This window comes from Terrapene carolina, unplaced genomic scaffold (genome assembly GCF_002925995.2).
Source record: "Terrapene carolina triunguis isolate 2854851 unplaced genomic scaffold, T_m_triunguis-2.0 Scaffold192, whole genome shotgun sequence".
NCBI lineage: Eukaryota > Metazoa > Chordata > Testudines > Emydidae > Terrapene > Terrapene triunguis.
In genome coordinates, this window is record NW_020664543.1 from 15,823,807 (window position 1) to 15,840,152 (window position 16,346).

The following is a 16,346-nucleotide window of genomic DNA, read 5'->3' on the forward strand; positions in this document are numbered from 1 at the left end:
CTTTACAGCGCTGCACTCGCTGCGCTCGGGGGGGTGTTTTTTCACACCCCTGAGCGCAGCAAGTGCAGCGCTGTGAATTGCCAGTGTAGCCAAGGCCTTAAAGGTGCCACAGGACTCTCTGTTGCTTTTTACAGATCCAGACTAACACGGCTACCCCCTCTGATACTTGACACCCTTAAGAAGTGCCCAGGGATGTTTCTCTGCAGTGAAGGTGTAAGACACGGACGCACAGAAATAAGCACCTCACGGCTCTCAGCTCCTCACAGCTCTCACGCTGCTATGGTGCCATTACATCTTGGTACATCCCAGGCCCCGGGATGTGAAGGACCCTCAGTTTCACGTAAAGCACTGAAGTTTACTCAGTAGCTCTATGCAACTACAAATCTGTCACTGCTTAACCACATGCAAACCAGTTTAGTTAACCCCATAACACAAGTCCCTCCTCCCCCACCCCCACCATATTCTAACAAGGACCATGAACAGAACGTACCAGACCATGCTACTTTTCTGGTGCATAGGAGCGAAGGAGTTAAAAAGCCTCTCTTAGTCATACAGCACCAGTCACTGTAGCATCTAGGCATTGACCCTTTCTCTAGGGTGAGAAAGACAGGATTCCACCCACAGAGCTAATTCTGCTCTCTCCTTTATGGGGTACAGTTGCTGATGCTTGGAATGTTTTCAGGGTCTTTTTCAGTTCCATGTATTGTTAAAGGTCCCCTGTTTTTTTACTATTTGTTTTGAGCTTCATAGAATGAAGAGTGGGTTGTTTTCCACCCCTCTGTGGCACAGGTTTCTTGAAACCTCGTTGGCTGACCCTTGCTCATTACCTCTGCATTTTGGCCCAGGCCTCTTCCCTGTTAGATCTGACTATGACTATCTGCCAATAATGGATGAAGAAATCACGGCAGCATGTGGAAAAGCACTAGGTTGTGATGGAATACTGGCTGAATTGTTAAAAAGCATCGGGGACAAAGGCTTGAAAGCCCTGTCAGAGGTAAGGAGAAATGTGTCAGGCAGGAGAATTGCCAGAAGTCTTCACAACATCACCACATGCGTCTGACGAAGTGGGTATTCACCCACGAAAGCTTATGCTCCAATACGTCTGTCTATAAGGTGCCACAAGACTCTTTGTTGCTTTTTACAACATCACTGTGTACCCAAATCCCCCCAAAGACCGCCGCCATAGATTGTAAAGCCTACAGAACAGTCAGCCTACTGTCTCATGCCTCTAAGATACTTTTGTGAGTTGTTCAAGGCCAAGTACAAGGAAAGATTGATGAGGAAATAAGTGAAAGAAATAACGGCTTCAAATGTGGAAAAAGCATGATAAACACTATTAGGGACATGAAGCGGACATTAGAAAGACCGGCTGAAATTGGGAAAACAGTATACTTGTTTCATTGACTTCCAAAAAGCATGTGACAGCACCTACCACTACAAATTGCTCAACATATGAAGATTTGTGGGGACTGACAGATATGAACTCCAAGTAATAAAACAATGATACGGGAATCAGAAAGCAATTATAATGGGAGATGGAAATGAAAATCGAATAGAGATCAAGAGAGGAGTAAGACAAGGTTGTTATAGCAACTTTACTCAACATTTATAGTGAGTGTTTGATTAAATTAATCTAAGAAAGAGAAGGAAAACAGGTAAATAGTATTTGCTATGCAGACGACACACTGCTGTTGATTCAGAAGAAAGTTTGATGAAATTAGTGGCAATTATATATGAAGATGACAAAGATTATGATCTAGAGTTGAACATGGACAAGACAAAAAACTAGGGTCGTATGCAAGGATCCTGGGAAAACATGCATGAGGCCAGTGAATGACACAGTTGTACAGCAAGTGAGAAATTATTGCTACTTAAGAAGCATCATTACAGAAGACAGAAGATTGGATATTGAAGTTAGCACCAGAATAGCAAGAGTGGAAGAGGCATTCTGGAAGAATAAACATAAGATGAGCAGGGACATAAACTTGAAGACTGAATTCTGACTCTTAACTTACATTTGATGCATTAAATTATGGCTGTGAAACATGGACATCCAAACAATTGATAAGAAAGAAACTAGAATCCTTCCAATCTTGGTATTACAGAATTTTGAAAATATCACCGATAGACCACGTAACCAACTAAAAGTATTGGAGATGCTTGGAACTCAGCAAACACTAGCCAGAGATCTTATGAAAATAAACATTTGATTTGCAGGGCACATTTTAAGAGATTTAGCAGGCAACCTATGTTTGCAGGCACCAGCAGGGAAAGTCGATGGCAGAAGAATTGGAGGCAGAAAAAAAGATGACCGTGGATGGACGATGTGGTATCCTGAGAGGATCAAAAGGACTATCCATCTGCAAAGAGATTAGCAGAGGATTGTTCAGAACGGGCTACCATGATTGCAAACCTCCGGTAATGGAGGTGCCGCACAAGCAACAGAAGGACGACTATATGGCTGCAAGGCACTTTGATACCTCTGCAGCTCAAGAGGTGATGCATCTCTCTCTAAAAAATCAGATTCTATCCACGCTGAAAACAAAGGACACATGATCCCAGTTTCAGACTCTAATGGAGCGGAGCCATGCAGCTCTACAGCTTTGGAGAACGCTCTCCTTACCTCTCCAGGGTTCAGCAGCTTTGAAGGGCTCCACATGACCCTGCTTTAGCTTGTTTATTTTAAATCAATGCTATTGATCAGTGATTCCCAGACACTGGTTCATCACTAGCACTGGTCCCTCAGACTTTTGTGACTTGCTTTCCAGCTTCCTCCTCTCTTTACTTAGTGATGAACCTTGTGCTGGCTCCCAACATGCCACTGCCACCCACGTCCCATTCAGTTGCATGCACTCTGCTGCCACGGCCCAGGAGCTGTTCCAAACCACAGAGTACATGCCAACGGCTGGGAGTTACCCACAGGGGCAGCCCAGACCTCGGCAAGTGTGTCTGACCGAGAAGAGCTTACAAACTGCCATCTCGTGGCTTCTTGCCGGGCTGGCTTACCTCCTCTTCTGCCCATTCGGAAGGATCGACGGTGTGGGAGGGGACGCAGAACTGCTGGCACACCCCTCGTTTGTAATGGACCGTCTCTGACTGCAAGCTGGTGTCTTTGGAGAGGTAGCTGCCAATCAGAGGGTGACAGAGTTAGTGCCCAGGCTTTGCATTCTCACTATCCTTTCCGCAGTGCATCGGCTCACCCCAGCGAGGAGCGCTCCCGAAGAGCAGAGACAGGAGCCGCCTCCTCCCAGGTCTTCTGTGAGAAACCTGGGTTTGGTCCCATCAGTCCCTATCCAAGGTGGCTGAAGGCTGGTAGTTGAGGGTCAAAAGGTATTTCAGGCATGTTTTGATGTCCCACCAGCCATCCAGGATGGGGAGAGATCAACATGTGGCCACTCCCCTTGGCAAGGTGGGGACACTCTGTCAAGGCCTAACGGTCCTGCAGGGGGCCACCTGCTTAGCACACCTCAGCCTTGTGTAAGGGGAAGCCCAGCAAAGGAACATCTCTGAGCCCATACTCCTTTCTCTCGGGTGCCCTCCGCATAGAAGTGGAAGCGGGACGAGATGAGACTCAGGCAGTCTAGGACTCTCAACTCACTGGAGAGAAATAAAGCCTCGGGGGGCGCTGGGCTGGCCAGGACTCCTGGGGGAGGCCATGGTCTGGGACAGGCCTTGACACCTGGGCTGAGGAGTGTGGGGAGCCCACCTCTAATCTTCAACGGCAGCAAAACTGAACAAGCTGTACTGGGAACCGTCTCTGGCAGAGCTGTCCCAGTGCACTGGGCTTCTCGCTCCCTGGAGCAACAATCCTCCCGGGCAGTAACAGAGGGAGAGCTGTGCTCAGGCCTGGCTCTACGGGAAGCCGTACTAGCCAAGGGCCGGGGGAAAGCCCCACTCCTCAGCCCCCCTGGTTTATGGAGGAAATGCCTCCCCCGGAACCTCCTGCACTCTTCTCACCTGGCTACTCCGTTCTGGAATTCTTCGGTAGCCTGGTAATAAAGGGTGATGGCCACTCGCGCGTCGGTGTCAAAGGTGAACTCCACGTTGTAGTGGACCTTTGCTTTACTGACTTCCTCGCCAGGGGTCTTCACTTCCTCCGTGCACCTGGCAAATCACAGAGGGAGACAGAACTTACCCCAGATCCAGAAGCCCGTTAAACGCCCCCCGTGAAAGGCTCTGGAGCACAATGTAACTACTCTGGGGAAAAACTAGAGATTCCATCCCCTTCCCTCTGGAAAAGCCAATATGTGACGGAGCTGCATCCAAGGACCGGCACTGGCCAGACAACAAACCCCAGCCATGTCCAAGAAGAGCAGACACCAGCAACTAAAAGGCTGCCAGGGGGATGAAGTGGTCCCCAGTCCTGTGTAACAACATTACTGCCAGCGATTGTATAAATCCAACCACCCGACAACAAGAATCCGCTTCTGTCCCATCCCCCATGCCTCGGCCAGTGCGAGGCCTGACGCTGCCCAGCAAGCGAGGGCAAGAAGCTTTTTGGGGGTGGGGGTGGGGGTGGGGGTGGGGTGGGGGAAAATCAGCTTAAAATCCGAGGCTTTTCTGAGCTTTGGGCTGGATCCAAGGGCCGTGCATAGAAGCCCCATAGAGAGCAAACAGCTGGAGTCTTTCAAGTCATACTGGGCAATTCGTAGGAGACCCAGATCAGTAGCTTTAGCAAAGAGTGACCCGGCAGAGGGAAGGGCTTGGCTCCTGGGAGAAAGGAGGCTCAGGCCCTAGGGGTAAGGAAGGGCGACTCCTCATTAATGGAAGCTGGAGTCTGGCCTGCCCTTTCCGTTCTGCTCAGTACAGAGGACAATAGAGGAAGATGGATGGATGGCAAAGTGGTCCAGAAACCTGAATTCAACCCCCTGCTCCCCCACTGACTTCCTGTGTGACCTGGGGCAATTCTTGTAACCTCTCCATGCCTCAGATCCCCATGTTACAACAAGGGTAACAGCCCTGCCCAAGCTCCCAATGGCGTTGTGGGGCTAAATCCATTAACGCTCGAGAAGCGCTCAGAGGCTCCGGTGACTGGGGCCAGGGACGTGACAGATAGATAAAAGGTGCCACGGGCAGTGCTCCGATTGGAGGGTGACTCAAATGTAAATCTGAACCATCAGAGTCACTCCAGATGTACATCGGTGTAAATGAGACCACCCCCTGGCCCAATGTCATGAGGAGAACGCTTGTGTTGCACTGTTCGGGATGAAAGGGCAAAGTAGCGACTCACTGGATTTGTCTGGTCTGTTTCCCCTCCTCGGGGATTGTGTGCGCTCTCCGGAGCCGGTGCTATAAACCCTGGCATTGTTCACTGCAACGAAACCCACATTTGCATTCCAAGAGCAAGCTCAGCCTCTGTTCATTCTGAATGGCTCTGCCTCCATGCCTGGGCGTATGTGCTGCTGGGAGGAAAGTTATCCCAGGGGCTGGGCCAGCCAGAGATGTAAAAGGCAGCAGCGCAGGAGGCAGTCCACAGATGAATAGGCAAATGCGCCCGGCAGGAGAGAAGCAGTACACTCTAGATGCTGGACGGCATTTAGAGTCCAGTTTTGTGCCAAACTCCGCATTGTACAAAGAGCGTCCAACATTCTTTAGTTGAGATTTGCAGTTTAGCCTCTGGGGGGAGCAACTGAGGCCAAGTTGGAGGTGCCCACTTTTCCCAGCTGCAACAGCTCTCGATCAGGGACGCTCTATAAAACCCGAGATGTCCGAATATTAACTCTGCCACCGCTCTGAGACTCCATCGACAAATGGCAGCCACCCTTCTGAGCCTTTTCTAGCGCCTTCCATCCTCAGCTCTCAAAGCACCTGCCAAGCGCTGATGGACTAAAGCCTCTCCATGCCCTGGTGTGGTAGATAAATATCATCACCCCCCAATGAACAGAGAGCAAAGCTGAGGGGCAAAAAAGGAGAAATCACTTGCCCAAGGTCACGCAATGAGTCAGTGGCAGAACTGAGCCCAGAACCCAAGTCTCACTCCTTTACCTCTGCTTTAATCACTAGACCCCATTCCTACCCTTCCTTCTAATAAAGCCATTTGGAACAATAACTGCAAAGGCAGCAGTAAATTCCACGTAATCCATGGACAGGGTACAGAATGTTCCAGAACTCCCTTTGTTTGCCCAGCAGGTTAGCGATCTGCACGAGTGACTCGTGCGCGCTGGGAATGTGGAGGATGCAAGAGAAAAACAAGTTTGGAAGAGACAAAAAGCTGGTGCCGTGAAGTGTCAGTTCCACCTTTAACCCATCTCCACTCAGCTTTTGGGAAGTCACAGGTTCGTATCTCCCGACAGTCAAGGGTTTTGCAGGACTGTCCTGCTTAGACCCCCCCAAATTCCCGGCCTGGTGGGAGCAGAACATTTCCCATGCTAACCTTGCCACAGTCCACTTTAAGCTGAGCCTCCAGTAATGCTCGGGGCAGCAGCTTCGCCAGGGCTTTAACTTCCTCCTGGGCACGTGCAGCCCCTCCACACACGCCCCCTTTGGCTGCAGTGGGAGTCGGAGCCGCAATCCCCAGTGCAGCAGTAGCAAGGGCACAAGCAGCACTGGCCGCCCCACTGCCCACTCAGGCTTGGCCCCCACTCTCCAACCCCACCTTCACCTTTTCTTTCTCGCAGATGTTCATCTCCTGGCCCAGACACACGCTCCCCTAAGGAGCACCACAGGCAGACAGCAGAGAAGAATCCATGAACTCACGCCAATGGTGTCACCTGATCACTCCCATTTCCCTCCTTCTCCCCTCTTCTCTTTTCCTTCCCTCCCACCCTCAGGCTTCACTCCCCCATTTTCTCTCCCTCGGGTTTTTTTAAGAAGAGGGGAGAAGTAGCCGCCCTTCGTCTGACGCTCCTAGCCGGGCACTCCCTTCTGCACGATGCAGCCCCGAGAATCCCCCGGTACGTTACTGCCCATGTGAATTCAAACCCACCTCACCCCTTGCGGTTGCTCATCACCCTGGGAGGTCACCTGCAAGCCAGTCTCCAACGCGGCTGCTGATTGGCCACGCAGCTACAGGGGAGATCCCAGTGCTCAGCACAGAGCCGCAGCTTGGAGACAGTTTCTACTACATGGAACAAAATCACACTTGCCCCCCTTTCCGATTCCCACTCCCCCTCGTCAGCCATCTGAGGCTCTCTAAGCACTTCACGAACACCCAGCCTCTGTCCAAGGTGGGTACTGAACGCGCACGTCCCATGCAATCACTGCACGCCCACAGGATGGTGTCATGGGGCTCTCGGGCCCCTCGCTGTTCATTTGCGCAGGGCAATGGCGTAGGCACATTTTTGCACAATTCCCTCCTCCTCCTCAGGACTCTAGGCCCGAGGGAAAGCAGGAAGGGGATCAGAATTGAGAGACGCAGGGAGAGAAGGGCAAAGAGAAAGAACGGTTGCAGTGTGTCCCAGCAAGGGAGGCAGGTTAGAGAGTGGCTGGTCAGCGGCCTCGCCTCTGCACTGGCTTTCCTAGGTCACTTCTCCCCACCAGGCCTGAACTCTGCACTGCTGCATTGCATTTGGCTCTGATTGCTGGTTCCAGACCTGGCAGTGGGAGAGGGATTAGCTTGGTCTGGCTCCTGCTGTCACCTCTAATGACCCTGCAGATCAGCTAGGAAGGTGAAAATCCAAGAGGCGAGCCATCTGTCCAATAACAGGAGTGGGGGCGGGGCTTCTCCGTGGGACGCCGCCTCGTGGCGCCACCATTCATCAGTGGCTTCACTAAAATCATGCTTAGTCCTCTTGGTATGCCGACTGACGGGTGGCTCTCAGCACACCGTGCCAGAGGGGAGCTGACTCCTCCACTCCAGCATCTACTCATGAGCTTCCCCTCGCCAACCAGGTGTAGACGGGATTCTGGGCACCCCTTATTCCTTCCATTCAGGGCCCAGTCCCGCTAGATCCCTTCCTCGCAATCCCAAATCCCCTCCCAGCCAGCCCAGAGCCATGCACCTTGCTTTAACCCAGACACACGGGTAGGTGTAGAGCTCCCTCTGGAGGCGGTTCGGGACGTTACCTCATGGGTGGATTCGTCACTGCTCAGCTGATGCAGGTACCTAACTGGTTAAGCCATTGGGATGCTGCAAGCTGGAGCGGGGTTCCCAGCCAGACCACGCGAACTCCTACTGCTGCAAACAGGAACTTACTTGACTAGGCGCAGAGTGTCCTTGCGGATGTTGATTAAACTCCTGAGTGTCTTCACTGGCTCCTGGGGGGGTGGGGCCGCGTAAGGAAACTAGGGTGAAAAGAGAGAACATTGAAACAGAGATTTGTACAAGAACAGTAACACGTGCTGGGGCTTTCTGTTTGCTTTTTGGTTGTTGAGACTTCCAGGGTCACGTTTTCCAGTTTTCGCCCTAGCCCCAAGGCCCAGACACCTGCTTTGTCACTTTTACCCGGAAGCCGAGATTCGCAGAACAGCACCACCGAGCACGAGACCGCTGACGAAATCGCCAGCACCGGCAGCACTCCTCCACGCAAGCCAGATCGTCCCACAGAAAGCTGTTCAGCCGCGGAGGAACGGGACCCAGGACGACCCACTCCCTGATCCCAAGCAAAGCAGTGACCCAATACTACCCCGAAACGTCCCCACATCGTGTTAAGTGGGAATATAATCCCCAGACTCCTCCCACCCTGTGCCAAGCAGGGATCCAATACTAGCTCCATGCCACCCAGCCTGTGCAAAGTGGGGACCCAATCAATTCCCATGGCTCCACTGATGTCAAGGGAACTAGACTGAGTTGCCTCAGCTGAGGATCTGGCCCAGGGAGTCTGATCCTGCCTCGGTGCAGAGCACCCTCAATTCCCCCTGACTTCCATGAGGACGGCAGATGCTCAGCGCCTTGCAGGTTGGGGCCCTGGCTCAGTAATTCTCCCCCGGGGCTGCTTTTCGGAGCCGTGCAGGTTTCAAGGTAAGCACGATGCGCGGCCCAGGGATCGAGGTTCCCTGCTGGGAAAGGCAGAGCAGGTTAGAAGCCGAAGCCTGCGCCGGCACCGTGACGAGCTGTTGCTCAGGAAGAGATGGTGCACGGGGCTATTCCCCGCTGCACAGCACTGCCAACGGAGGAGCCTAGCAATGTCTCGTATGTGCCTAGGTCCCAGCCGTGTCTCCAGTCTAGCGCAGAGAAAGCATCCCATTTGTGCCCACGGTGAAGCACAGGGCACGCCCTCAACTCACACCACTGCATGGGGAGCGCATCCTTACGCTGGTGGTTTCAGCAGCTGCCTCTCTGCTGCCCTAGTCTCTTATGAAACAGACTGGGACTTCCCAGGCCTGATCCTGAACACTGCCCAGTGGGACAGTGCAGTTTCCCACCACCTTGACACGGGGCTGGCACAGGACTTTCACGCAAAACATCCTCGGAATCGGCCTGATACCAAGGGTGCTATCAACTGAGCTCCTGAGGCCCTTTTAGGGAACAGCCACGTAGATGGGGAATTTGGGTGCACGAGTCCCCAGCATCCACACCTAGGGCCTCACCCGGAGACACACTGAGCACCTGGAACTCTTGCGGAAGCCCTGGGTCCAGCTACTCTGAGGACAAAGTCCTGGGTATGGATCCCAGCAGGATCCAGCCTGCATCAGGTCATCTTCCAAGCGTCCGCCGCAGAGCAGACAAGGCTGCTCGTTTCCTGTGGCTGGACAGAGGCGGGTCAGGTCCCTGCGGGCCAGACCTCTCCAAAACGCCTGCAGCAGCAGCAGCAGCATGTCGTGCGCTTGCCTGATGCGACACCCGGATCTGCGCAGCAGCACTCAGCCCCCCCAGCTCTGCAAGGCCGAGCCTGGGCTTGTTTTTACAAATCAGGTTAATTTTTCCCCATGCTCATGACAGTAAGTGACTGACAACACAGACCAGAGCCGGACAGCATGCGCAGGGGCAGTGTGCATGGTTCCCACACACGGCTCCGCCCACCTAGCTGATAGAGCCCACCCAGCTCTGGGTGTCGGTACCAAGTTGTAGGGTGGCTTTGGTTAAGGATTTTGATTGAAGCTACCAAATTCTTTGCAATGCACGTGCACGTTCTCCTTTCACACCGGCCCAGCCAGACCGGGAGGGGGGGATGGCCTTTCCTCCAGGCAGCCTGCCAGGCCTGGGAGAACAGAACCCTGACCATCTGCAAGGCCAGGAAAGTAGCGGGGGAGCGAGACCTCCATCACCACTCAACCTCCCTTACCACGTTCTCACCAACTGGGGGCTTCAAGGCTGCATTGCAACATCATCTTGTGGCTAGAAGTCAGTGGGTTACTCCAGATTGACATGGGTGTAACAGATCAGAAACCAGCCAGAGTTCTCTCTCCTGAAAGTGACATTAAGGGCTGACAATCCAATGCCACTGCACCTGGGGGCATCCAATAATGGCCTATTTGTCTTTGGACTGATTGGGAAATTTCTCCCAGCCAGCAGGGCGATTGGAGTTCTCTGCTGAGAGTTATTGCTGAGGAGACGCTGCGGCTCTATTCAGACACTTACAGCATTCCAGAAAAATCCCCCTTTGGGTTGAAAATTTCTCAGGCTTGTTCTCTGCCCGATGTTGTGAAGACCAAGACTATAACAGGGTTCAAAAAAAAGAACTAGATAAGTTCATGGAAGATAGGTCCATCAATGGCTATTAGCCAGGATGGGCAGGGATGGTGTCCCTAGCCTCTGTTTGCCAGAAGCTGGGAATGGGCGACGGGATGGATCACTTGACGATTACCTGTTCTATTCATTCCCTCTGGGCACCTGGCACTGGCCACTGTCAGAAGACAGGACACTGGGCTAGATGGACCATTGGCCTGGCCCAGTATGGCTGTTCTTATGGGAATGGAGTGCCTGGTAGGATTCCAGTCAGGAACCTAAACTATCTGGTAGGAGGGATTCAAGTGCTGTCCAAGCTTTGGCAAACATTTCCGATGTGGCTGCCGTGGAAACCGCGGCATTGAGATTTTACATGCAAACCAGCCAGGTGGTTTGGTCGTAAGGTTCCATGAAGTGGGGTTTCTGCCTTTGATTTCCAGCTCCTTTGGATGGGGAGATAAAGCACCTTTGAGATCCTGTTCCCCCTGGCTCTCCTCCCCGCCAGCCTTTTGCCGGAGTCTAATGTGTCCAGCATGCTAATGGTGGGTATTTTTAGACTGCTGATGCTACAGAACACACTCCCTGATGAGGATCAGGGGGACAGAGCTCAGTCTCTGCCTGGCTGCTATGGAATGAATACAAATTTGCCCATTTAACCAGCTGCGCTCCCGAGATAGATGGGGAGGGATACTTGGTATCTCCGGGAGCCGCACTGAAAGGTGGCGACAAAGTACTCTCCCACCTCGGGAGGGCGTCTGACTCAGGAAGGGCCGGGGCCGCGGCATCCCGGAGTCACACAGGATCAATGCCTGGGGGATGGCAGGCACTGCAACCCTGTGTCGAGGTGACCTTGAGCGCATGAGCTGAGCGCTCAGGCTCGCTGCCGTTCACAGGGGCAGGGCAGAGCCTTTAGGTCTGAGATCACCAGGGAGTGGCCACTGGGGTGGAAACGATGCCAGATGCTGAGGGGCTTAGAGATGCTAGAGTCTTGGCAGCCGATTGTATTCTCCCGGGGCAGCTCTGCCATGCACTCCCCTGCAAGGTCCGCTCCTCCTCACCCCCCTTGGGGCACATGCAAGCCGCGAAAGGTGCAAGGGTTCCACAAGGCCATTGTCCGGCCCCTCTGCAGGACTTGCTGGATGCAGAGTTGGGCACACGCTGCACCATCCTCTGGGTGGTCACCCATCCCTGCGCAGCCCAGCAGCTCTGGAGAAAACTGTCTTATAGCACAATCTTCCCACAGCTTCTCCTAGCCAGGCCAGCAAAGAAGTGTAATCAAAAAACAGATCAAGGGGGCAAAGCAGCGTAAGCTGCACCACCCTGGCACGCAGTGAGGGCACACTAGGAGTGTAATTTACACTCATTTAGTATCCTGTGGGGGAGCAAAGCCAGGCTTTGCCCATAGCAAGGGCAGCTGCCAGTTAGCAGATCCTCCATGCATGGGCGAGCCATGCAGCTGTGACATTCCAATCTCATTTCCTGGGTGCTAACAGAGCCTGCGTTCGCTCTTTTGGTGTTTCCAATGTATCCTTTTCTCTCCAGCGAAGACAGATCTATGGCTGCAGACTCAGATATGCATCGAAACACCATAGACCAACGCTGGCGGGAGTCACAAACGGAACAGTTTGACTCAGGGATGCTCTTGGTGGTTTTGAAAGCATCGCGGACAGTTGTTCTGGGTTTATTTAAATTCATGGCTTAAAAAAAGAAATCTTTGGAAAAAACGGGGCCCATTCTGATCACATCTGCTGGTGTAAATCAGGAGTAACTCCACTGTGAGAGCCGAATCAGCCCCCAGATAGTTCAAAGATTTGCACTATTAGTTGATCTCTCTCTCTGTGTCTCTCACACGCACTCTCTCCTTTGTTCTAGAAGACAGACAATGCCGTCTCCCATACTGCGAGTGGCTTTTACAAAGCTTTGTTTGTTCCGACTGTGAGGCTGTTCAAAAGGAAACTGGAGACCGCACGCCACATTCACCTTTCAGCTTCCATCAGCAACTGCACCACTAAACAGCAGGCAGGTACCTGCCGCAGACACGCACGGATGAAGCTGCTGAACACGCCGGCTGGGCCTGATGCTCCCTGCACCGCAATAGAAGTGCTATATTCAGGGTACACGCATGCTTGGGAAAACACATGTGGGAGTGAACACACGTGGCTAGAGTTGCCTTTCTTGTTCTTTGCTAATTGCTACTCTATTGTGGCAGAGCTCAGAGGCCCCCATAAGGGAGGAGGGCTCCATAGTGCAGGGTATTGCACACACAAGAGAGAGTCCCCGCCCCAGAGAGCTTCCAGTTGGATTAGTTTAATTCTTCTCAAGAACCACTTACTGCCAGTTCCAAACAGCGAGCGCCAGACTGCGAACTCCAGGGAGACTTTTCCAAGTGTACATTTGTTGGCACCCAACTCTCAATGCAAGTAAGTCAGTGGGAATCGGGCAAAACTCCCAGAAAGCTGTGGGATCCCAAGCCCGAGAGCTGTGAAAGCTTTTCCTCTGCACAGACACGCTACCACCCCGGGAACGTTTAAAGTTATGAATGGAATCAGCAGGGCATGATCTTCAAACACCAACCCTGAGTAACGCTCCTAGTGCACAGGCCACGGTCCGGCAGACACTGCAAACAGCCTCCTTATTTGAAACGTTTTGGCGCCACCGAGTGGTGAAACTGCATTGTTACCTTAAACCAGCCGCACAACAGCGGCAATCGGGCATGACACCTTTTATAACTGGGACAGATAATGGGACAGATCCAGCTATGCTGGAAGCAGGCGTAACTCCAGCTGAAGTCAGTGGAGTTCCACCTTCTTCCACACGGTTTAACTGACTAAAGGGCTCTGACCCTCTACAGCAAGTCCAAGAGGACAGAAGATTTCTGGTGCAGAATTTGATTGAAGCCACGAAGCTCTAACGGTGCGGCCTTAGAAGGGACATTAGAGCTGTTTGGCAAACCTTGCTGGGATAGCAGGCTGCTGTTCCACAAGAATGAAGAGTCAGGCTTGGCCGAAAACTTGATTCTTGCTTCATTTAACGGGACACGTTCAAGGCTGGGAGATGGCAAATCAGAACCAAAACAAACCCTCTCCCCCGCAAAAAATGTTTTTCTATTCAAAACCATTCCCTGCTAACAAAGGATCCATCATGCCCTGGAATCCTCCAGAGCTGTAATCCAATGAAAGGGGGGTGTCTAAATGGAGGCCTCAAGTCCGGCAATGCTCCTTTCACCTCCTGGGTGGAGGGGTTCCAAATTTGATCATGCAATCATAGAAATATAGGGCTGGCCTGGACCTTGGGAAGTCACCCCCTGTGCTAAACCTAGACCATCCCTGACTGGTGTTTGTCCAACCTGTTCTTAAAAGCCTCCAATGAGGGGGATTCCACAGCATCTCTTGGAAGCCTATTCCAGAGCTTAACTTCCCTTAGAGTTAGAACGTTTTTCCTAATATCTAACCTAGACCTCCCTTGCTGCAGATTAAACCCATGACTCCTTGTTCTATATTCAGCAGACATGGAGAACAACTGATCCCTGTCCTCTTCAGAACAGCCTTTAACATACTTGAAGATTGTTATCAAAGTCCCCCCTCACTCTTCTCTCCTCAAGATTAACCATGCCCAGTTTTTTAAAAAACTTTTCCTCATAGCTCAGGTTTTCTAAATCTTTTATCATTTCTGTTGCTCTCCTCTGGATTCTCTCTAATTTGTCCACATCTGTCCTAAAGCGTGGTGCCCAGAACTGGACAGAGGTCTCCAGCTGAGGCCTCACCAGTGCCCAGGACAGCAGCACAACTGCAACACTCCGGTTAACACACCCCAGAATGATATTAGCCTTTTTTTGCAACTGCATCACACTGTTCACTCATATTCAGTGTAAAAAAAAACAGGAGTACTTGTGGCACCTTCGAGACTAACAAATTTATTGTAGCATAAGCTTTCGTGGGCTACAGCCCACTTCTTCGGATGCATATTCAGTGTGATCCACTATAACCCCCGGATCCTTTTCAGCAGTGTTACCACCTAGCCACTCACTTCCCATTTTGTAATTGTGCATTTGATTTCTCCTTCACACATACACACACACACACACACACACTTTGCACTTATCTTTATTGAATTTCATCTTGTTGAATTCAGACCAATTCTCCAATTTGACACGGTTGTTTTGAATTTTAATCCTGTCCTCCAAAGTGCTTGCACCCCCTTGCAGCTTGGTATCATCTGCAAATTTTATAAGCGTACTCCCCACTCCATTATCCAAGTCACTGATGAAGATAGTGAAAAGTAGCAGACCCAGGACTGACCCCTGTGGGACCCCACTAGATACACCCGCCCAGTTTGACAGCAAACTATTGATAACTACTCTTTGAAAAAACAACGAGGAGTCCTTGTGGCACCTTAGAGACTAACAAATTTATTTGGGCATAAGCTTTCGTGGGCTAGAACCCACTTCATCAGATGCATGGAGTGGAAAATACAGTAGGCAGGTATAAATACACAGCACATGAAAAGATGGGAGTTGACTTACCAAGTGGGGGGTCAGTGCTAACAAGCCAATTCAATTAAAGTGGAAGTGGCCTATTCTCAACTGTTGACAAGAAGGGGTGAATACCAAGGGACGGGGGGGGGGGGGGGGAAATCACTTCTGTAGTGCTAATGAGGCCAATGCAATCAAGGTGGCCCATTTCTAACAGTTGACAAGAAGGTGTGAGTATCAGCAGAGGGAAATTAGTTTTTGTAGTGACCCATCCACTCCCAGTCTTTATTCAGGCCTAATTTGATTACACCTGCACCGAAGAAGAATAGCCAAAGAGGCATCATGAGAGAGAGCATAGCGTGTGCATCTCCTCTAACAGGCTACAGCGACTCCAGAACAAGATGGCTTACACCAAAATCTGAAGGTGCAGTATACAAGAGTAAGTACTAAAGTTTCACAGCTTGCATAACTCCACAGTCTCAATATCATCTGGGACTGCTTCTGGCCACACTTACAAAAGATTCCCACCAATGTAATGTCACTGATCTCCAGGAGTTTCCCGATTGTCACCACAGTAACAAAGCAGAATCCAGTCCTTTAGTCTGTTGCATTAGATCAGCTCTGTGCTAATGCAGCTATGTCTAGAGGTTGGGGTGATTGTTAGAGAACAGTTTTCTATAGGACGGGAAATGATTTGCCTCTGTAAGCTTGTTCCATTTTGCTGATCATAGGGAAGCGGAGACTTCAGATCTCGTCTGAGGTGATAAAGTGTCAGAACTCAGGCACTTAGCGCAGACACCCATGAGCCAATGAGACTGCAAGGCTCCCAGCCAATGACAAAGTCCGTAAACCTTTTTTTTTTTTTTTTAATTTCAAACAACTTCCCATTCCCCCCCCCCCCCCCCCCCCCCCCCCCCACAGCCTTAAGGAGGCAAAAGGTTGCTGAATCATTAACTTCGAGGTAATGAGCTTTTTAATGAGTCATGAGAACTAAATGGAAACCCTGCAGTACTGCTAATTTCATCTGGAACAAAACGCTAGAGAAGAGAGAAATTTGTGCCGCATGATTGCTGCCCCTGACTTCCCGGCTATTAATATAAACGTCTCTGGGCACCCTGGATGGAAAGAGCGCTCCGCAGTTAATTTAACAGCGCTGTTGGACAGCTGTTCAATTCTCTCACGGCTCGGCCTCAAGGAAACCCCGAGAGCAGCGCCGGAGCCACGCTACACCTGACGCACACTAGGTGATCTCTCAAAGCAGCAGTAGGTGTCTAAGTCAACAGAAACCCATTTCAACCACGTTAGAAGCAGCATTGTTTAGAGTGGTTA

At 51.4% G+C, this 16,346-nt stretch overlaps 1 protein-coding gene across 2 annotated transcripts in view; it reads right to left on the bottom strand.

Annotated features, from left to right (window-relative positions):
- Nucleotides 1-16,346, bottom strand: part of RNF157 (ring finger protein 157) — an 80,784-nt gene that overhangs the window by 32,857 nt on the left and 31,581 nt on the right. For both annotated transcript variants that reach the window (XM_024206726.3, XM_024206725.3), the window contains exons 3-5: nt 8,135-8,223; nt 3,958-4,104; nt 3,007-3,124 (exon numbers count right to left, since the gene is read on the bottom strand). In XM_024206726.3, the coding sequence (XP_024062494.1) occupies nt 3,007-3,124; nt 3,958-4,104; nt 8,135-8,223 (354 nt within the window). The remainder of the gene's footprint in view (nt 1-3,006; nt 3,125-3,957; nt 4,105-8,134; nt 8,224-16,346) is intronic.